Consider the following 23859-nt stretch of genomic DNA (forward strand, 5'->3'; position numbering starts at 1 on the left):
TGCTGAATGTGTGGGAGCCAACTGACTACTCGGTTCCGCAGACGCGGTGGGTGACTCTGGGATACATGATAGCTAAGCGTGACATTGCGCAATTGTGGGGATCCCAGAGGCCTCCGGCGGTGTCGGCCTGGAAAGAACACATGGACTGGTGTATGTTTCGTGAAAAGGTGGTGTATGTTGCGAGGGGTAAGCCTGGGGCGTGGGTGAAAATCTGGGGCCCCTGGAACGCCTATCGCGGGGGTATTTGCGAGCCGCCACTGCTACCGGCTGCCTCACCAGCTCCGTCCCCCTAGCCGACCCCCTCCCCCAGCCACGGGCCCGTGGTTCCCCAGTCCCTGATCTGTTCTCATTCCCCTCTTCAGAGTTTGGCGATTGGTTAGGGTCCCCCACTTACGGAGCGCGTGCTGTCGCTTGGGATTGCGGGTTGCCTTGCGGGTGTGGTTGTTTTTGTGTTGTTGTGTTTTGACAAAAGGAAACCGCATTGTTGGTTCGGAGTTATGTGGCCTGCACTACTGATATCTCCTGATTTACCCTTTTTGCACCGCCTAGAGATAACTATTTGAGATTGCAATAAACGGTTTCAAAAAAAAAAAAAAAAAAAAAAAACATTGATAAAGCAAGGTCTGGTAAACAACATAAAAATAATATTTGATCACATGGTCTAAGATCTTTGATGTGAAGGATTTCATTTGTACTTTCTGTCAGTCAGCATACTTGATCAGAGAACTCCAGGTTACTTTCCCTGGCCTTTAACGTAGATATAGTTGTCCTATATATAATTTGCTATTCATTTCAAAAATAATTTCAGATCCCTCTGGGATCTTCTTCTTCTTTTCCAGAACGAGTGCTTGAATGTCCTATGAGTATGACATAATGTGCAAGAGAACTGTGCACCAGGGTTTTATCCTGCCTATAGCATAACAAGTTACTTGTGGAGAAACCTGCCCTGGAGAAGAACGCACAAGTCTTACAAACCCTTTCTAAGATATACATGCAGATGCTGAAAATACATGCTGGAGCAAACACAATGTCAGTGAGTTCCCCACAACATGGTCCTAAGTCTGAAAATTGAGTTGGAACAATGCAAGCTGTAGAGATTACTATATGGAGGTCCACTCAAGATCAGATAGACTTTGTAACATTATATATGCCTTATATGACATTTGACCCACCGCACAATGTGCCATCCTTCCACTCAGGAATCTGAGATATGCGCAGTTATGCAGAGCAAACTGATGATATCTATAAGATTCAATGTGCTGCCTAGCACAAAGAAACACCTCATCAGATAAACCACTCAATTCTGTAAGATGGAGGTAATGTCAGTTATCAACAGTAAAGGTCAATCGCATCATCTCTAATTTGTTTTTGAGCAGAATGACCCTCATAAGAGCGGGAAATTCCAATTTGATTGCAAGCCTAGTTATGCGGTAATGCCTGCATTCACTCCGGCAATTTCCCCATAGGAAATTTCAGCAATAAAATTACATCAAGTACAGTGGAAAATGCGCAGGAAATTCATATACCTGAGAAATGTGGTGCACTGATTTACCTCACCTGGTAAATATTACATTCTGGGGCTATGGGTATTTACTGGCTGCGGTAAACACAACACCTTTTACTGGGCCCTTGTAATCAGAGCCTTTGAGTTTATTTGTTAAGAGAACTAACAAAGGATAAATAACGTGCATGCTACGAATGATTCAAGTAAGCAATAATGCATTGATATTGCAGCCAGTGCATTTACTGTACCTTGGTGTGTTTTAGGTCACTAGAGGGGATGTTAGTATACAGTTTCACAATCCTGAGGATTACATATGATGTCCAACCGATGAATCCCAGGACGACACTCATGCCCAAGAATAGTCGGTCATATGTGTGATAATATGACAGTCCCTTCAGAGCGAGGCTGATCAGTGATTTGCAAAGGGCAACCTAGGGACAGAAAGGTACAGAATTTTCACACTGTAAAATGTAATCAAATGCATCGGTCATTAAAGGCACCAAATAAGTCTTTAAAAGTCAGTTATTATAATACATACATGAGAACCACCCAGGTGTTGATGTGTCTTGCGCAGAGTCACACAGGACACCCTGGAGCTGTGCAGAATGGATCTGCCCCAAAGTAAACCCTACAACCGACTCTTAAAAGAGGGGCTCTGGGATCGCACCATACTAGCCCCTCTGAAACACCACAGTAGCCCCTTTTTACACATGCAGTATTCTTACAGAGTAGTGCCACGGGTCCTCTGTGAGCATGGATTATTAGCTGATTTTCTTTTCTTTTTCCTCGAGATTCAACTTCATGTTGTACATTAAGGGACAACTAAAATACAATGCTAGTAGAACTGAAGGCTGCCACACATCCAATGAAACGATCAAAAAAACCTGTCTTTAAAATTCATTTGTGCTGTGGTTGCTTTATGTTTCAGACACTTTGCAAGTTTCATGCAGAAGAGTTAAAGGAGGCGAGGGGAAGGTAGGAGGCTAAGGGAATGGACAGGGTGAGCATTACAATAGAATTTCAAATGATGCCAGTATTGAACACGTTACCTATCTTTTGGTAATGGTCTTTCTGATGGATACTCTAGCGAACCACTGATTCTTCACCTTTAGGCACATGCATCAAGCACAATACCGGTCGCAAACGGGCAGATTCTCAGAATCTGCCCCTTTGCGACCGGTATTTTTGCATTTGGGATGCATCATCCCAAATGCACAAATCGCTATTTAAGGAATCTCAAAATAGCGATTCATTAAATAGCGATAGCATTTAAGGAATCGCTAATAGAGATTTCTTAAATGCAATGCATTACAGTTTTAATAATAGCGATTTCGCTATTAGCGTGAGCAAATTACCATGAAGCTGGACTTCATGGTAATTTGCGAAAACTTAGAAAAATGCACTTATTTGCATTTTTCTAAGTTCCATGTTGCACACACACATGCCCTTAGAGCATGTGTGTATGCAACATATGTGCAGAGTTAACATACATGGGTGCAATAGGGAGTCATTTTGATACCCTTGCACCATCGAAATTGCGGGAGCAATTTGCGAGTACCTATTGGTACTCGCAAATTGCTCCCGCAATCTCTAATTCATTCCTATGGGCCTGGAGGCCCATAGGAATGAATGGGAAGACATTCCTTAATTGCGACTCGCAATTTGCTAGTCGCAATTAAGGAATTTGTGGGAATCGCTATTTCTTTAGCGATTCCTACATGCATAGGGTTTTGCTATTCCTTAATTGCGATTCCTTAATAATCGCAATTAAGGAATCGCAAAACCCTATGATGATGCATGTGCCTGCTTGTGAATTCTGTCAGATGTTAAACTAAATCTGAAAATAACTGCAATAGACACCACATGCTCACAGGTGGCATCATCGCTCCGGATGGAACAACATGGCCCACATGCAGTTTTCAGCCCTGCACACTGAAATCAGTTCACCAACCACTGTTTGTTGCGTCCTCAAACACAGAGTCGGACCTCCTTTCAAGGAGCAAGTATGGGCTACTGGGCCCAACCGTGGTGGATGAGGTGTTTTACTCCTGATGTCCCAGCGCCCAACCCACTGCGGATCCTGAGCAACGGGCCAAGTACTATCCCTTCAGTGTTTGGCTCTCAAGGGTATCGCAGGTCAAGACTGGGGGTGGGGGAGGTAGGTGCAAGGTGAACACAGGCTCAAGCCTCCAAAAACATTCAAAAAGGCCAATAAATGAATGTCCAGCCAAATACTCACTATTATGACATTTATATACAAACACAAAGTGAAATAAGACATACACAAACAATACACACAGCCCACCTAAGGTTGGCACTCTAGCACAGTCCGAACAGTGTCCTCAACCCCGCTTCCCTGTCTACTGGCAGTAGTTATTTCCCATTTATGCTAGGTAACATTCAGGTTAGGCCCCGCTACGAGTCCAAGTCTTAGATGTTTCTCTGTGGCTTTCTAAAAGTCAAAGAGTCCGAGCACAGTTGCACAATGAGGCAAAGCAAGGTTCGCATGGGCTCACTGGCCCGCCGATCAGACTTACTCTCTCTCCCTGGTGTTGTGATACGGAAGATTCCAGGATCATTCACCACTCTGGCATCACAGTGGACTGGAGCGGTTGCCGGCGATTAGCAGTAGTCTCGTCTCTGCAGGCAAGGCAGCTGGTTGTCCGAGGTATCTCTCGAATGTTCCTCTGGCCCCGCTGGCAGGTCGCTCAGCTTCCGATACTTCCATTGAGGGTCCAGTCGCATGGGTCACCACCTGCTGTTTTTTGTTGTCACACACTGCATACAGTGACGGCCCCTCCTGTTAGCAACAGTGCACAAAGCCCTTGCGATTCCTCTCTGGCATCAGGGTCACCAACTTTTGGGCAGCACACGGACTGACAGCTCGTTTGGTGTGGCAGCAACATCTTCACAGCTGCCTTCTCTGGCATACAAGGTCACAAACTTTGGCCAGCACACAGATGGCCAATCGGTGCCGGAGCAGTTATATCGCACACCTTGCTTGAGGGATCCACTCCCCAGGATGCCCCACTGGTCCTCGTGCTCACAGACACTCTCCTCCTCCTCACAGGGTCCTCTGATATCAGAAGGCAGGCAGATGATCGTGCTCCAGGCTCCTTCCGACGAGGAAGCCAAAGTGAAGGGAGTAGGCTCAGATTCAACAGGTTGGAATACTACACTCTCTAACCCCAATTCAGACCTATCTGGGTGGTCTGTGCCCTGTCTGCCTTGACCTTTTCAGAACTGGCGGAAAAATGTACAGTAGTCCAGAGTCCCACTGAAGACAGAACACGATTCCCAGAAAAAAACCAAGGCAAAAAAGGCCTGACAGTGAATGTTCTCTGAGGTAGCAAACAGATAAACTATGGGCATTTCACACTGAGTGGAAAAGCTATGCACCACCTACAGCTGCTGATGTCACTCGTGGTCAGCAAGCTGACACCAGTTGAGTTCATCCACTTTGAGGTTTAGAGATCCCATCAAGTGCCAAAATATTAGGGTACTCCCATGAAAGACCAGTTACGGCCAGACAGAATGCTTCTAGATTGCCCTGTTCGTTGCAGTCCTATGCGGCGGCCATGTTGTCATTAGGAACTCAAACAAAATTGGTTAAACCGATAACAAAAAAACTTTAAAACCACCAACGAAACAAGGGTTGTGCGCATGCTATAATAAATTGCATAGTCATTAGGAAGTGGACAGATCGGATGTGACAGAAGGCACAAAAGTCTTGAGGATAAGGCAAAAGGCCACAGCTCCTGAAGAGCGATATGATGTCACTGCGTTATTGGAGACCAGAGGCCTCTGATCTTCAGATCATTCAGAAGATCTTCCCAGCCCAGAGATGACCCCAACATATGTGTGGGGCTCAAAAGAGAGCCAGAGTGAACCAGCACTATTCTAAACAACTGCAGCATGGTCTGTGGCGGCATCGATAATCACTGGGGAACTCAAGGCATATCAGTGTCAGGGCTGGGAGTGGGTCAAAGTCTGAAGTAGGCACTTTGGAGAGCTGGCTGTGCAACTTCTCTCTGCGGCAGGGACGACAGGAAGGGGAGACCCCTTATTGGACTTCTTGTGCTTCCATGGTGACTTTCTTTCAGTTTTGAGAGACCAGGACCTAGAATGACCTAAATCCTTCAAACATGCCCGTCCTCCTTTCTTATGTTTTGTGAAGAACAACTTACTTACCTTCGGTAACGCCTTAGCTTATAATGATTATATCTAGCTGCAAATTCCTTACCTTTGAATTTCCCCAGGCATCAGACTGGATTGGGAAGATTTTTTGTGAGCAGTACTCCTGCGCGCCGGTAGGTGGTGTCAGTCAACTCTGCATGGCATTGTCCATGCTGGAAGTGATGTACGAGTCTCCTTTAAAGGCGTCACCTCAGAGCACTGACATCAGTTACTTTCGACGACCTTACAAGCCAGAAGCACGGAGCCATGAAGCACACTGACACTGGTGTGTCAAAACTAGGGCTTTAAAATGGATCAGCCCTTACCCTAGAAATCTGTCCGCAGAGCGTAGAGGATGGGTGGGTCGGTAAAGAATCTGCAGCTAGATATAGTCTCTACCAGCTAAGTTGTGGCCGAAAGTAAGTAAATTGTTCATCTGATAGAGACTTCTAGCCACAGATTCCTTACCTTTGAATAGATACCCAAGCTATACCATCCCCGGTGGTGGGTCTGTGGACAAATTTAAACTAGGAAGTCCTACCGGACCGAATGGGTGAAATGCCCGTCCCTGCAGACCTTACTGTCCAGGCAGTAATGGTTGGTAAATGTATACAGGGAAGCCCAAGTTGCTGCTTTGCAGATGTCCAGGACTGGGACTCCATGCGCTAACACAGTGGATGCAGCTTTAGCTCTGGCGGAATGAGCCCGTAAGCCTTCATGAGGCTGCTTCTTGGCCAATGTGTAGCAGATCTTGATGCAGAGAACAACCCATCAAGAGATGGTTTGTTTCTGCACTTCCTGAGCTTTCTCCGCACCAACGTACCCCTGTGCGGTCAAGGTAGAACGGCAATGCTCTTTTGGGGTCCAGGCGATGGAGTCGCTCCTCTTCCTTGGATATGGAGGAGCTTAGAAGGTGGGCAAGGTGACAGATTGACAAACATGAAATGGTGTTACCACTTTCGGCAGGAAAGAGGCTCTGGTGCAATGCACCAGTTTGTCCTGGGTAATCCCAAAAAAATGGAGGCTTGAAGGATAAAGCCTGTATTCACTCACCCTCCAGGCCAATGTAATTGCCACAAGAAAGGCTTTTTTGATAGTGAGCAGCATGTGGGGACAATTGTGCAAAGGCTCGAAAGGAGCGCACATCAAGAATGTGAAAACCGAGGGAGGAGCCTAGCGCGCAACCAAGATGGCCGCGTAGGCACAGGGCTCCCGAGGGCCTCCACAACCTCCCACGTTTATCCTGAATTTATCCTGATTTTATCGATGGGCTTCTACGGGCGAACCTACGTGGAGGTGATACCTGCTGTCCAAATTCAAATCGGACATCGGGAGCCGGAATAGTATCGACTCCAAGTTGGCGGCCTACTCCAGACCTTGCCCCGGACTCGAGTTGGCATGGTGCCCGGGCAGAAAGTGAACAACAACGGCATGCAGGACTTGGGCCGGTGCGCGCCCCCTACTTTCACTTTCGGTTTCGGGTCTCCTCGCTGAACCTGGGGGGCCTTGGATTGTCATCACATTTATAGTGGGACGATTGGGTAACCTGCCTGCTCTTGGCCACTAGCTGGGACTACCCTTTGGGGTCTCCGAGGCTTCCTAGATTGGTTCTCCGGTGCTCGCTCATCGTGTTGGTGGCCGACACCCTTGACGATCATCAGACAATGGCGGCTAGATTGGACGGAGATAAGCAAAAATCCAAGACGACTAGGCGGGGAGCTCATACCCAAGCTAACAACATGGACCGCTATACCCAGTCGAGAGGTTCCCCTGGTGGCTCGCATAAGTCGCCGGAAAGATCCAAGGATGGCCCGGGATCGTCAACGGAGTTAACATTGCAGGACGTCATGGGTGCCATCGAAGAGATGAAAGCGGCGGTCGGCCAGCGATTCGATACATTGGCCCATAAATTGGACACAGTTTTGATCGACGTTAAACTAGTCAGAGCGGACCTTTCACAAACGAATGAAAAGGTCAAATCCTTGGGTCTGACGACGTCGAGTCTGGTAACGGACGTGTCTGACCTGCAAGCCGAGGTCCGTAATCTGCGGACGTCCACTGCTTTGTCTGTCCGTCGATTGGAGGATTTTGAAAGTAGGGCTCGGCGGAATAATGTGCGCATAATCGGGGTGCCGGAGAAATCGGAGGTCCCTGCTGCTGACCTCTTTGTGGAAGACCTTGTGATCAACCATCTCGCACCCAAAGGCTTGAGTAAATTCTTTGCGGTTGAGCGGGCCCATAGAGTTCCGGGTGGTAAGCCCAAACCGGGCGCTCCCCCACGGCCCATCATCGCCAGAATTTTTCACTTCAGGGACAGGGACGCTATACTGCAGGCCTCGAGGGTGAGTGGGCCGACGAAGTTCGAGAACACTCATATAAGTTTCTACCCGGACTTCACACAATTGGTCCAAAAGCAGCGACAGGAGTTCATGGGTGTCAAACGGCGACTGAGAGACATGGACCTGAAATATGCGATGCTCTTTCCGGCCAGGTTGCGAGTTGAGTTTGAGGATCGGACGCACTTCTTTGATCGGCCGGAGGAGGTTGGAGATTGGCTTAATACCCTGCCTCAGCAACGACGTCGAGAGGGACAGACCGGGGGGAACGGAGCGGGCGCGGCTGGACAGGAGTAGACTTTTGGTTCCCGGTGACTGACTATTGTGATGGCACTTCCATATTTTGGTTTGGTGTTTCTATTCAGCGCCTTATCCTTCAATGCCCGGGGGTTGTGGGGTGCTCAGTGAGGCTCTTTCCTCCTCTGGGGTTTTCTTTTTGTAGCATAGTTAATGTTAGGGCGACAGGCACACTGCAAGTTGGGGGGGCTACATGGGCTCACGCAGGGGTGCAGGGTGGGGGGAGTTGTAACGGGAAGGTTGGTGGGGAGGGGGGGAGTTGGGGAATGTTTGTTTTCACAAGGCAATGTGAGGTTAGCTGCTGATTTGTTCTGGTTGTGTTCTCCGGGATGTGGGCATCATGCACGGGAGCGGGGTGGGGGGTAAGGGATTGAGAATACTTTCGTGGAATTTGAACAGACTGGGGGATAGGATCAAGCGCGGGGTGGTGTTGCAGTTTTTTAAACGGATCTCGCCCGACATTGTTTTCCTGCAGGAGACACATCTGATTGGGAACTCCTTCCATGCCCTGAATAGGCGGGGCTATCGCCTTGCTGTTCACTCTGGTTTCACTTCTGGCTCTAGGGGAGTGGGTATCTTGGTCAGGGCCTCTCTCCCGTTGGAGGTGGACGAGGTGCTCCACGATGATAGAGGGCGATATGCAGCATTGGTGGGGAGATGGGAGGGTAGAACTGTTTCGCTCGTTGCTGTTTATGTGCCACCGGGATTGCAGGCGGCTACATTTGCGGATTTGGGGCGTTTGGTCCTGGGACTCCCTGGGGGGGTTCTGGTGTTAGGGGGTGATTTTAACGCTGTTGTATCCGGTATGGAGGACCGTCACCCCCCCAGGGATCTCCCTAGAGCCCAGGCCTGGCTGGGTGGCTTTCTAGGACTTATAGATTGCTGGAGACTGATGCACCCGGGACAGGCACAATACACCTTCCACTCGGGGGCCCACGGGAGTCTCTCGAGACTTGATTATATACTTATGCCAGCGTTCCAGGCTGGAATGATCGGGGAGGTGCGTCATTTGGCCCGAGGTATTTCTGACCATTCCCCTCTATTGTTGCAGATGGAGGTTGTTCCTGGGGCAGAGGGAAGAGTAGCGCCAATTAACCCCTGGTATTTACGTAACCCTAATGTTCGCGCTGAACTGGTTAAGTCTATTGATCACTACTTCAAAGATAATGTAGGATCAGTGTCGTCTGCTGTCTCCCTATGGGAAGGTTATAAAACGGTGATCCGGGGGCATGCCTTGTCTCTTATTTCCCATGCTAGGAGGTGCGGGAGGGAAGAAGTGGTCCGCCTGGAAACTGACATAGCTGAGATGGAGGGGATTTGGAGCGGGGTGTCACGGATGAGAAATTGCACGTTCTCAGCCTTAAACAGTCAGATTATAGAGCGCTGGTCACGGATGCTGCTAAAAGGATGAGTAGAGAGCAACAAGGACGACTGTATGATGTGGGAGATAAGGCCGGAAAGTTGATTGCTTGGTTGGACAGGAAGGAGAGAGCGAGTAGAGTGGTGCCGGTTGTGGAGAGAGTGGATGGCGTGTGTGTGACTGACCCGGTGAAAATTGTTGACTGCTTCGCGGATTACTTCCGTGGGGTATACTCTCCGGTCTCTGGGTGCTCGGAGGAGGACTCTCATCTGTTACTTAGAGATATTGCATTGCCGTCCCTCTCAGAGGCCGATAGCATATTGATGGAGGCGAAGTTGTCGCCGGATGAGATTGCTCTGGCCATTCGCTCGATCGCTTCTGGTAAGGATAAACCCAAAGTATGAGAGGCAACGCGAAAATGAAATAGCTGGTATACTGTGATATTACAGAATCAACGTAATACACAAAGAGCTAAGTAGTTTTTCAATTTTCTTCTTTATTGTGATGGTGTAGTTATATCCACAGCCAACGCGTTTCGCCCAAACATGGGCTTCTTCAGGGCTGTTAAAATCATACAAAAATTCACATCAGATTTATTTATAAAAACATGTTGAATAAAAAGACAAATATGAACCTAATTGTAGCGAAGAATAGAAACCTTAAACCAAAGTGCCAGCTTATGCATCAGGGCCAAAAGCCTGCCCATAGCAAAAGTCAAGATACCGTGAATAAGAAAGGTCAGAGTAATTTGAAGAAGTTTTTTTTAAAAAAAAGTGAAGCATAAAACAATCATCACCGAAAAAAAGAGTGTGGAAGAAAGAGAAAAAGTCCAGAGTGCAAGTAGGACTGATGAACACGTGAACAAAGAATATCACCTAGGAGCCAAGAATATGTATCCTAATGCACAAATCGCTTACCAACGAATCAAGCTGTCGAACTTAGTAGAACACGATTGTTCAGTTGTAGCAATGTGGAAAATTCTCAATATGCAAGAATCTAAAGAGCGTATAAAAGAGAAGAAACGATGTAGAAATGTCTATATTGATAAATTCCCAAGTTTGCAGAGGAAGATGTCATATTATGTCAGTCCAATGTTCCTAACCTATTAGGAACAAGACTCTAAGTATTAATTAGTCGGCATCTATCTGAGTAGATAAAAACAAAATAAAAACTCAAAGCATGGCAAAATGTGCACATGCAGTCTCATAGTCATTTGTATAGTCACCACAAAATCCAATAGGCATACGTACAGCCTTAATATTTGATGTTCTTACCGAGTTATATTGCCGGTAGACAAGCGTAGGCGATGAAAAGTTAACCAAAGCAACAATAATTCAGAATAGTCCAAGCTGTATTGTTCCAGCAGTGAACAAACCCTGATGAACACAAATATACAATGTCATAGGCCAACGAAAACAATAATGATGAATTAACAGTAAACATACACAAAACACTTTTCAGTCAAGAAGATTACAGAGCTCTGCCCCCCAACCCTAGTGAAGAGGAAGGCAGATACGCTCTCTAGCAGATTTCAAGAAATGCACCAAATTCCGGTGTGTTAAGCTGTGATAATTTTTGAAATATGTCTGTTTTAACGGTAACACAGTCAAACCACCCAATGCAATTAAAATGTGTAGATGCGCACTAAAGCACAAACTATGTATGATGATCGCCCCTTTTACTGTGGGATTCTCGTTCGTGGGGTCCGCTATGCTTGGTGACGTCGTTATTTTATGAATTTCACACACAATACGTCGCTGCATTCTGCAGCGTTCACATGCTGTCGTTCGTATGTATAACTGCTTGTAAATTCAGTATTACAACTTGCAGGATTGGGTGGTTTGACTGTGTTACCGTTAAAACAGACATATTTCAAAAATTATCACAGCTTAACACACCGGAATTTGGTGCATTTCTTGAAATCTGCTAGAGAGCGTATCTGCCTTCCTCTTCACTAGGGTTGGGGGGCAGAGCTCTGTAATCTTCTTGACTGAAAAGTGTTTTGTGTATGTTTACTGTTAATTCATCATTATTGTTTTCGTTGGCCTATGACATTGTATATTTGTGTTCATCAGGGTTTGTTCACTGCTGGAACAATACAGCTTGGACTATTCTGAATTATTGTTGCTTTGGTTAACTTTTCATCGCCTACGCTTGTCTACCGGCAATATAACTCGGTAAGAACATCAAATATTAAGGCTGTACGTATGCCTATTGGATTTTGTGGTGACTATACAAATGACTATGAGACTGCATGTGCACATTCTGCCATGCTTTGAGTTTTTATTTTGTTTTTATCTACTCAGATAGATGCCGACTAATTAATACTTAGAGTCTTGTTCCTAATAGGTTAGGAACATTGGACTGACATAATATGACATCTTCCTCTGCAAACTTGGGAATTTATCAATATAGACATTTCTACATCGTTTCTTCTCTTTTATACGCTCTTTAGATTCTTGCATATTGGGAATTTTCCACATTGCTACAACTGAACAATCGTGTTCTACTAAGTTCGACAGCTTGATTCGTTGGTAAGCGATTTGTGCATTAGGATACATATTCTTGGCTCCTAGGTGGTATTCTTTGTTCACGTGTTCATCAGTCCTACTTGCACTCTGGACTTTTTCTCTTTCTTCCACACTCTTTTTTTCGGTGATGATTGTTTTATGCTTCACTTTTTTTAAAAAAAAACTTCTTCAAATTACTCTGACCTTTCTTATTCACGGTATCTTGACTTTTGCTATGGGCAGGCTTTTGGCCCTGATGCATAAGCTGGCACTTTGGTTTAAGGTTTCTATTCTTCGCTACAATTAGGTTCATATTTGTCTTTTTATTCAACATGTTTTTATAAATAAATCTGATGTGAATTTTTGTATGATTTTAACAGCCCTGAAGAAGCCCATGTTTGGGCGAAACGCGTTGGCTGTGGATATAACTACACCATCACAATAAAGAAGAAAATTGAAAAACTACTTAGCTCTTTGTGTATTACGTTGATTCTGTAATATCACAGTATACCAGCTATTTCATTTTCGCGTTGCCTCTCATACTTTGGGTTTATCATTATTGTTTATAGTCTTTTAAGCGGCTGACTATTTGAGGTGGGCAACGCACACACTACTCGTAAGTGACTTGTTCAGGCAGTGCGAATGTGCTCAAACCCAGCTGCTTACTTCTCATATATCCGCTTCTGGTAAGGCCATGGGTCCCAATGGTCTCCCCATTGAACTATATAAGTTGCGTCCAGATAAGATAGCACCATATCTCCGTGACATGTTCCTCGCTGCACGGGCGGCGGGCTCCCTCCCCCTTGACCAACGTCTCGCCACCATAGTTGTGATACATAAAGAGGGGAAGCCGCGAGACTGCTGTGCCTCCTACAGGCCTATCTCGTTGTTGAACGCGGAACCCAAAATTCTGGCTAAGGTATTGGCCAATCATCTGGTTCGGGTCGTGGGCGACTTGATTCATCAGGACCAGTCCGGTTTTATACCTCATCGTAATACCGCCCTGAACCTGAGGCGGTTGCATGGCGTGCTTGCTAGAGCGGAGTTTATGCGTGAGCCGGCCATCTTGGCGTCTTTGGACGCTACCATGGCGTTCGATACTTTAGAGTGGCCGTATATTTGGGCTGCGTTAGCGAAATTCGGGTTTGGCCCTGAATTCATTGGGTGGGTAAAATTGCTATACGCTGACCCATTGGCGCAGGTTGTGGTGAATGGTAGAGCGTCGGCTCCCTACGCGCTGGGCAGAGGTACGCGGCAGGGCTGTCCGTTGTCGCCCCTCCTCTTCGCACTTTCTTTAGAGCCTCTCGCTGCCTGGTTGCGTTGGGAGCCGTCGCTGCGGGGCATTAGATGGACGCCGGAATTTGAGGACCGTGTCTCCCTTTATGCTGATGACATCCTTCTGTATCTCACCTCTCCTCGACAGTCGCTAATTGTATTGGTGGACGTATTGAATTCCTTCGGTCGTAATTCGGGCCTGGTTATCAACTGGGCCAAGTCATGTGTTTACGTCCTCTCGGGCGAGGCCCCCCTCTTGCCGCGGGGGTGCCCTATTCAGATTGCTACGTTGGGGTTCAAATATTTGGGGATCTTCATATCACTGGACCCTGCGGTCCGCTATGAGCGGAACCTTCTCCCTCCACTCCAGCGATTGAAGGGCTACGTCGCGAGGTGGCGACGGCTTCCGCTCTCGCCGCTCGGACGGGCGGCATTGTTTAAAATGATGTCGCTGCCTCGTTTTTTGTACGCTTTACAAAATACGCTGGATGTCGTGCCGGCCCGTTACTTCCGTGAGGTGGAGGGTCTTCAGCGCCAACTGTTTTGGGACGAGCGACCGAGGATCGCTCTCGCCAAGTTGACACTCCCTTGGTATGATGGGGGTGTTGCCCTCCCCGATATTAAAAGATACTATTGGGCGTCTCAATTGGCGGCGGTGAACCACGGGATATACGGTCCTGCTTTGAATCCGGCCTTCGAGATGGATAAGTTATTACTTCCGGGCGGGGATTACAACAGGGCACTGTATTCGGCGACTCCGGATGCACGGTTGACAGGACCAACGCAAGTTGCGGTACGCGTGTGGCATGCGGCGAATGCTGCGATGGGGTGGAGGGATCGCTTGACTCGAGCGACGCCGTTGTATGCCTCCCAGCGTTTGGGTTGTCTGTGGAAAACGAAAGGCTTTGAGAAATGGGACATGATTGGTATAAGTAAGGTGGGTGACCTCTGGGTGAAAGGGTCCTTTAAAACGTTTGAAATGCTCAAAACTGAATACAAATTAAATGATAGGGAGTACTTTCGATATGCACAGGTCCACCATGCGCTGTGTTCGGTTTTTCCGGATGTCGCTGCTATCCCAGAATATTCCCCGTTGGAAGATAGGGTGTTAGACGGCTATGTGTCCGACAGCACTATTTCCCTGATCTATAAAAAACTTATTAATGATCGTACGGACTTGCTGACCCATCGGCGGGAGGCGTGGACGGCCGACGGATTGGAACTGGACGATGAGGATTGGGTATCGGCGGTGGCCTCCCCGAAAGAGGTGGCGATCCCGGCCTGCCTTAGATTTGTGCAGCTGAAGATACTCCATAGAGTGTATGTCACAGGGCCTGGTTTGATACGTATGGGTTATTCGAGGGATGGACTGTGTAATCGTGGCTGTGGCTTGTTGGGTACCTTTCTTCATATCCTATGGGAATGTTCGGAGGTTGTACGATTTTGGAACGGGGTACATACTGTAATGGAGGAAGTCACGCATGTCGCTTTGTTACCAGAGGCCAGGAGGTGTTTGCTGAATGTCTGGGAACCAAATGACTATAATGCGGCGCAGACACAGTGGGTGACTTTGGGGTACATGGTGGCTAAGCGCAATATCGCACAGTTGTGGGGTTCCCCGAGGCCGCCTACGATTTCGGTTTGGAAGGAGAATATGGATTGGTGTATGTTCAGGGAGAAGATGGTGTATGTGGCGAGAGGCAAGCCTGGGAGGTGGACTAAGGTGTGGGGTCCATGGAATTCCTATCGTGGGAATATCTGCGCTCCGCCTCTGCCGCGAGAGGTCGACGTCGCTTTGTCCCCCTAGCCGCACATTCTACGTAATTGTGCATGCTTTGTCCTCTTCTCCGCCGCCCCCCACTACCACCTCCTGTCAAGAGTTATTCTAGATAATGTGGATCTTCCCCCGTCCTGGGGAGCGCACGATGCTATTTCGGACTCTCATTGCCTTGTTTGTGTGTTATTGTTGGTTTCTTTCCTTTTTTTTTTTTTTTATAGAAAATATGAAACCGTCCTTTTCGATTGCCCTTGGACTATGGCCGCGGCCTGTTATATGTGCTTTCGAACTTTCGGGAGCTCTTGCTTCTGACTCATTTGAATGTATGGAGTTGCCTTGCTGGCTCCCGAGCTTTCTAGCGGCCGGCCCTTGTTGTTGTAGGCCCTTGTTTGTATCTCTTTAATGTGTAATAAATGTTTCTTCTTATAAAAAAAAAAAAAAAGAATGTGAAAACCAGGCTAAGATCCCACTGAGGCATAAAGAAAGGGGAACGGGGAAACAGATGTACAAGACCCCTAAAAAACCTATTTACAATGGGGAACTTGAAATGGGAGGGCTGGTCTGGCAGCTGCAAGAAAGAGCAAAAAAACAGCCCCCGAGAGAGAGCCCAGAGCAAAGCCCTGCTGGGCAAGGCATGCTGGGAAAGGGAAAAAAATGAATAACAGTACCTCAGAAAGAGTGGCAGAAAGGGTAGCAATTTGCTTGCATGAACACCATGCCACAATTTTTTTCCAATGCAAGACATATACCGTCTTGGTGGAGGGACGCTTGGCTGCAAGAATAATATTACAGACTTCCGGAGAAAGGTTGAAAGCTGTCAACTGCCGCCACTCAATCTCCACACAAGGCGGCGGAGAGTGGAAGGATTCAGTTAAAGGACCCTCCCCTGTTGCTGTGACAGAAGATACTCCAGAAGGGGCAGCCTGACCAGAGGATCGACACTCATGTTCAGAAGCTCGGGATACCAGACTCTCTGTGCCCAGTCCAGAGCCACAAAGATGACTTAGGCTTGGTCATACCTGATCTTCTTGAGATCTCTGGGCAGGTGTGGTATGGGAAAAAAGGCATAGAAAAGGCCCGAGCTCCACTGGAGCCAAAAAGCGTCTCAGAGCGAAAGCCGCAGTGAAAACTCCAGCGCGCAAAACTCATGACAAAGGGTCTACAACAGCACCACACCCTGTTTGTTGCAATACTATATGGCGGTGGAGTTGTCCGTGAACACCTGTACTAGCCTTCCCCTGATGGAGGATAGAAATACTTTCAATGCTAGTCGGATCACATGGAGCTCCAGCATGTTGATGTGGAGTCCAGATTCTGCTAGAGACCAGAGTCCTCTGATCTCCACCCCTCCCAGGTACTGTGAGATCTGGTTCGGGAAGGAAGAGGGGTCTACCTCTGACCCAATCGCAGTTCGTCAGCCACCACTGAAGGTCCTTTACAGTTCCCTCCGCGATCTGGACCATGTCGGTGAGGTTCCCCTGATGATGCACCCACTGAAACTTAAGGTCCTACTGGAGAGCTCGCATATGCCTTATATATATATATATTCACTGAAAAAACCATAGGTTTCACACATGTTATAGTTAGCGGAAATTTTACTGATAAAAAACCAATGAAATTGCCCCGTTATAGTTAGTGCTGGCAACTATAACTCACGCGACCGCAATCCTCTGCTGATGCTAATACTGTATTTAGACACTTATTTGCCCATGTCTTCTTCCATACATTTTTAGCTATACATATATTACAAATATTTTTTTTTATAAAGACACATATGTCATCAGCAGAAGATTGCGGTCGCGTGAGTTATAGTTGCCAGCACTAACTATAACGGGGCAATTTCATTGGTTTTTTATCAGTAAAAGTTCCGCTAACTATAACATGTGTGAAACCTATGGTTTTTTCAGTGAATTTGCAAGGTTTTTTAAATGCTAATTCCTAACTATAACGTGTGTGAAACCTATGGTTTTTTCAGTGAATTTGTACGGTTTTTTAAATGCTAAGTTACTTTACGCCATTCGAGGCGTGCGCGCCCACTTAACGCAGTGCGTTCCGTGCACGGTTTTTATCAACTTTAATAAGCCCTGTACATTTGGTGGCCTTCGGCCACCAAAAGCACAGGGGGTGGGGTCAATGTGGATAGTGTTTTTTTTATTTCGATTTTATAATTTCATGTTGCCAAAATATAGTTTTTTTACTGATGTAATAAGCCCTGTACATTTGGTGGTCTACGGCCACCAAAAGCACAGGGGGTGGGGTAAGTGTGGATAGTGTTTTTTTTATTTCTATTTTTTACCGTACGCTTACGGTAAGCATACGGTAAGCGTACTCGGCGAAATTGCCGAAAAAAAAATAAAACCGTTTTTGCTCTTGGGGGATGTTTGGGGACTCCCTCAACATGACTATGTGGGAGGGAGTTGTCAAAACAGCCCCGTAACATGTTTTTGGGCATCATGTTTGATAAATAACACTCAGTGCGAGAGACAAAATGGCGGACGCCGCTTCCTGGTTTCGGCCGATTCGAATGTTTACTAAGATCTAAGAGCCAATCAGAATCGCGCTCGCGCACGCCACCGTACGCGTACGGTAAGCGTACGGTAAGCGTACCGTAAGCGGGCTCAGATATATATATTGATTTAAAGGCTATTTTCTCAGAATCTACTGAACAGATTTACACCAAACCTACAAAAGGCACTTCCTTGACCTACGGACTACCTCTCTGCCAAATTTCTAGTAATTCTGTTCAGCCGTTCGGGCTGTAGCTCGTTCTAAAGGTCCTATGGAAAAATGCATGGGAAAAACGCGTTTTGGGACCCCCCTTTTATCTCAGCCCCCGCTTGACGAATCCCCCCGAGACTTTCAGGGTAGGAGCGGAGCGTAGCGCCCCACCTATTTTGAGAAATTCGCGAGGATTCATCGACCGGCGCCAAAGTTATTCAAAATAGAATGTTGCGGATTTCCTATGGAAAAGGGGTCCTAACTATAACTACCTACTGGCGACCGCCAGTAGGTAATATATATATATATATATATATATATAGATATTATATATATATATATATCTGGCATGTGTCACAAGCAGGATGCAGGAGGCCATGAGACCCGGCAGCCTCAGAGTCAGTCTCACCGAAACCCAGGATAGAGGCTGAAATAGCAGTATAATAGCCTGAATATCCTGTATATGTTGTTTGGGAGGATAAGCTCGAAACTGCACCATGTCTAGAACAGCTCCGGTGAAAGGGAGCGTCTGAGAGGCAGTATGGTGTGACTTCGGCATGTTGATAGTGAATTCCCCGAGAATGCAGGAGGTTCGCCATAGTCTGGAGGTGGGAGACGACAGCCTGGGACGAGCCCGCCTTCAACAGGCAGTCATCGAGATAGGGGAAGACTGGCACACCTGACTGCACAGATAAGCTGTGACCACTGCCATCACCTTGATGAACACCCGAGGGGAGCTAGTAAGGCCAAAAGGGAGCACGGTGAATTGAAAAAGGCTCACTGCCTACCATAAACCGCAGGTAGCGCCGATGTTCAGGCAGGACAGGGATGTGAAAATAGGCATCCTGTAAGTTCAACCCTACCATCCAGTCTCCTGGGTCCAGGGCAGAAAAGACCTGAGCCAATTTGAGCATCTTGAACTTCTCCTTTTTGAGGAAGTAGTTGAGGGCTTGGAGATCTAGAATAAGGCAAAGACCCTTGTCCTTTTTGGGAACCAGAAAGTAGTGGGAATAGCAACAATAGCCTACTTCTGGCACCAGAACCCCCTCTATGGCTCCCTTGGCCAAGACAGTCATGACTTCCTCGCAGAGCAGGGACAAGTGATCCTCCGTCAGCCGGTTGTAAGATGGTGGCATGGAGCGAGGGGTAGCCTCAAAGGGGAGGGAGCAGCCTCTTTGGACGATCTTCAAAACCCACTGGTCCGATGTTATGTTCTGCCAGTGGTGGAACTGAACTGGGGTGGCGGAGTGAGCTAAAGAATGATGATGGATTAAACCCAGATCAGTTGACTGGGGTTGAGTGCTTGCAATGTTCAACACTCCGTCCATCATCCCCTTTGGTTTTGCTTTGTTCGCCCTAAGTTGGCAGGGTATGCCCAGACGTGGGCCCCTTGCTCACTTTGCCACTGGATTCAAGCTAGCCTGGCTGATGACAGCTGATTAGCCAGAAACCGGTCCCAGGATGCTTGTTACCGGTCGAGGGAAGACATGGCTTGGCAGTTCGGGCTGGACTGTTCCCATGAGGCACAGGGTCAGACTGATTTGCATATGGCCATGTCTGAACTGGGGTGGCGGAGTTGATAAGTTGACTGGGGGTGAGTGCTTGCAATGTTCAACACTCTGTCCATCATCCCCTTTGGTTTTGCTTTGTTCGCCCTAAGTTGGCAGGGTATGCCCAGACGTGGGTCCCTTGCTCACTTTGCCACTGGATTCAAGGTAGCCTTGCTGATGACGGCTGATTAGGCAGAAACTGGTCCCAGGATGCGTGTTTCCGGTCCAGGGAAGACATGGCTTGGCAGTTCGGGCTGGACTGTTCCCATGAGGCACAGGGTCAGACCGATTTGCATATGGCCATGTCTGAACTGGGGTGGCAGAGTGAGCTAAAGAATGATGATGGATTAAACCCAGATCAGTTGAATGGGGGTGAGTGCTTGCAATGTTCAACACTCCGTCCATCATCCCCTTTGGTTTTGCAGTGGTGGAGTGGATGGAGGATCCTGCCCCCAAATGGACACCCATAATCGCAAAGGGCAAGATTAGGAAGGTTGAAGGCTGCAGATGCTGGATGGTGGGGGCAAGAGGGGCAGGACCAGGCCGGTAAGAACCACGTCCTCATCCATGCAGAAACTAAGTACAGGGGCAGTATCATACATACAGCGCATTTTCCTATTGGCGCCGGGCGCACCTTTTTAGTATGAATGTGCTGCCCTCAGGGCAGCCGCGAACTCGCGCTGCCCTGGAGAAAGCATTCATGTGAAAACAGAACTGCTGCTTTGAAGCAGCTCCGTGTTTCACAGTGTAGGCGGCAACCCGCCTGCACTTTTAGGAGGGAATAGAGATCCCCTTGCAGGGGGGTACAGTGAGTTACTGCACCCGCCTGCAAGGGGATGTCTGGGGGGGGTCCATGGGACCCCCTTTCCCCATCCAGAGGGCTGCCATCAGGGTGCGCGTCCTCACAGCTTCTTTGCCTCTGCGCCAGCATCTGTTATAAGGCCCAGAGGCAAATGGATTCCCTCATTTGCATAGGGCCACTTAACCATGCAAATGAGGAAACGGCCTCTGATGATAGCGCTGGCACTTTATGTGAGCCAGCACTATCTATATTACAGAAGAGGTTGCACAAGAGTCTGCGGCCCCTTCTGTAGTACCAAAGTGCCCAAGGGGAGCAGAAAGTGGGTGCAAAACGCCTGTTGCGCCCCTGGGGCACTTCAATAATGCGACCCAAGGTATTTACTTGGAGGTCATTTTAAAACATACTGTAATTACACAGACGTCTGTGAAGACTTAATATGAGTAGAATAAATTATATTAGAACAGACATATATTCTGTAAATAATTAATCTTTTTGCAAGTTTGAATAATATAATTACAACTAGTATTCCATCATTTCTTTAACCAATTCAATTCAGCCAAACTGAAGTTTTATTTAGAAATGCATGAAAAATCGATTCCCATTGCATTCATAGTGAAATGAGTGGTCGGCCCCCTCTGACCCTAAGGGGCACCGTAAGGGTCAAGCTGATCAAATATGAGAAGCATGGCCTCATAAAACTCTATAATTTGAGCAGGGGTCACTCCGACTCCCAGAAAACTGTGGCAGCGCGGAGTCGGCCCAGGTACAGGTTCAGAGGAACCAGGTCTCGAACGTGGATGTTCCTTCATCGCAGCGGCCGAGGGAGGTTGAAGCGTGCTTCAACTTCTTGTGTTTGTTGTGCCTCGTACCAGAATGCCCTGACAATTTGGAGTGGGACGAATAGGACTTCGGACTCCTGGAACGGCCCATCCTCGTGACCAAGACCGTGACTTCTGCGAAGGTACATGCCAGCCTGCTAGCAGCTTCAGGGACTGCTCCCACAAAGCCTTCGAGTTGATGGCTCAGCAATCAGAACAAAACTTGGAGTTGCGCTCCAGACACTACAAACAAGCTGTGGGTCTGTCACCACGTTGGCGCGGTTACAGGTGCCACAGGGTTTGAAACCTGTTTTTCCTCAATCACATCCTCGTCACACCAGGAGTAACGTCAACAAAATGTCGCCAAAATTCTGTCAAAAACTGACAGAGGGGTAGTTCGTCTCTCGGATCAGCGCTGCCTGGCAAAATAACTGATGGCAAGGTGGCACCTATATACGTGACACAGACGTTACTTCCGGTGCGGATGACGCCGACATACAGAATTGACCGACACCAACTACCGTCACGTAGCAGGGGTACTGCTCACGAAAACTCTTCTGGATCCAGTTTGATACCTGGGGAAATTCTAAAGTAAGGAATCATCAGCTAGAAGTCTGTATCCGATATAAAGCTTCACCTAGGGCTACCTCGTGGCCTCTTGGTGCACAGGGAGAATTTGACATACACCTTCGAATGATGGTTGGTGCCGACGCTCCACAGGCAGACGTTGTGTGGATTGGTGGCTGACATATGCTTGTGGCATGGCTTGAAACTTGTCATCTTTGGTAAGGGTATTTTCTTACTCCTGCCATGAGGAGGTGTAGGAGTTTTCTGCAAATCCCTGTCTAGCATTGTTTGTAAATAGGGATTTGCTTGAAAAACCCTTGGTGTTTGCACTGCAACGATCATGCGCCATTCATGGAAAGCTCTCTAGACACAAAATAACACAAAGCAGTGCATAGCTCAACTTGCGTTTAAGAAACTATCCAACACAATTCCTGATGTGCATTGGATAGTAAATCCCACCTTAACAATATGCAACATTTTTGCATCATAAAAGCGATGCAAACCCAGCACAAACCATTATAAACCAGGGCTTGCGATTCAGTAAGTATAAATGAATGAGAGTAAGAGTGAATACAAGTGAGTGAGGGAGAACGAATTAGAATGTGTGTAAGGGAGTGTAAGAGCGCAAGAGTAAGTGAGTGAGGGAATGAATGTGAGTAGGTGAATGTGAATGTAAGGAAGTATGTGATGTGATGTTTGCAAGTTTGTTGTTGAACCTAGCATACTGGAGGTAATTAATGTCTTTTAGAGACACAGAGGGTGACATACTGGCATACTTGCAGTAATTCTTTAACAGAATCCTGTGACAAAATACTGACACTGGCACACGGGGATTAATACTTAGCAAAAGTGCACCAATGGTAAAATACTAGTACTGGAATACTAGAGGTAATTCATTGAATATAGGGCATCAGTAGAAAAATACTGGCATACTTGAGTAAACACTTGGCATATGGACCCCAATGGCAAAATGCTGGTGCTAGCACAATGGTGGTAATTCTTGGCATAAAGGTGGCCAACCTGGCAAATGGGAGTGTGACAACCATGAAAAAATGTTGCCTCTCAAATATTGAGGTAATTTTAGACATAAAGGGTTATATATGGACAGCACAAATTGCAAGAATTCTGGTACTGGCATGTTTTATGTAATTTTTAATATAAGGAAATGCCCTCTGAATAAGTTGGCACCCATGACAAAATGCACGCCCTGGCCCAATGGTGATAATTGTTGACATATGGGGGCACCCATAAGACCCTTCTGAAAAAAAGGAGTCAACTCCGAGGGAATGTTAGGTTTCATTGGCTTGGCACACCATGAAAGGATTTAATTATTTAAAGAGTGCCCTTTCAGCACCTATGGCATTCTATCATTTTACTGGCACAATGGGCAATTGCTAGAAGAATTCTCCAGATCCTGTCTGGCACCTTGGAAAATTCCAAGGGTGAGGATTCTGCAGTTAAAAGTATACATCAGAAATGGAGGTTTCGATAAACAGGATCCATAATCCAAAGCACAATTTTTCTGTCTCCTTCAAGAAAGGTTATCAATTTTGATCACAATATATCTGCAATCATAAATAAGCACAATTGATCTTTCTTTGAGAAATAACAAATAAACAATATTTAAGTGAGCACCAAATGGAGGAGTGAATGTGCGGATAGCACAGACAAAGTGGAAAAATATAGCCTTAAACAACAATTAACTGCTGGTCAAGATTATACACAAGAAGTATGCTGATTCATTCCTTACCTACTACGAACATGGTCTATGTATACTGCAGGCCAACAGAGATCCTGGTGACCCATGATGAAGGCAACCTTGGCCTTCATCACAATATAATGCCCAATAGATACTAGGTGTAGTAAAGATTTTGTAAGAGATATCTCAAATGCCAGATGGAAATAACCCTCAGCGTACACCTTATCTCATTCTTCCTGACCTCTGATACATTCATGAATCTGAGGTCATCACTAATGAAATAATATACTTGAAGAGCATTGGCAGAAGAGGATTTAAAATATAGCTAATATATGGCGCATTTGTCTACCCCTGCAAAAACCGAAACGTCCAGGTAGTCTGTACAAGAGCAAAAAAAAGGCCCACATGATAACTTTACATTAGACTATTTAAAAGTTAAAATATGTTGACTAGGCTGCAAGAAAACCTTC

At 46.9% G+C, this 23859-nt stretch overlaps 1 protein-coding gene across 3 annotated transcripts in view; it reads right to left on the reverse strand.

Moving 5' to 3' along the window:
- Positions 1–23859, reverse strand: part of PIGN (phosphatidylinositol glycan anchor biosynthesis class N) — an 862819-nt gene that overhangs the window by 457312 nt on the left and 381648 nt on the right. For all 3 annotated transcript variants that reach the window (XM_085606885.1, XM_085606886.1, XM_085606884.1), the window contains one exon: positions 1753–1935. In XM_085606885.1, the coding sequence (XP_085463011.1) occupies positions 1753–1935 (183 nt within the window). The remainder of the gene's footprint in view (positions 1–1752; positions 1936–23859) is intronic.

This window comes from Triturus cristatus, chromosome 5_2 (genome assembly GCF_964204655.1).
Source record: "Triturus cristatus chromosome 5_2, aTriCri1.1, whole genome shotgun sequence".
Taxonomy (NCBI): Eukaryota; Metazoa; Chordata; class Amphibia; order Caudata; family Salamandridae; genus Triturus; species Triturus cristatus.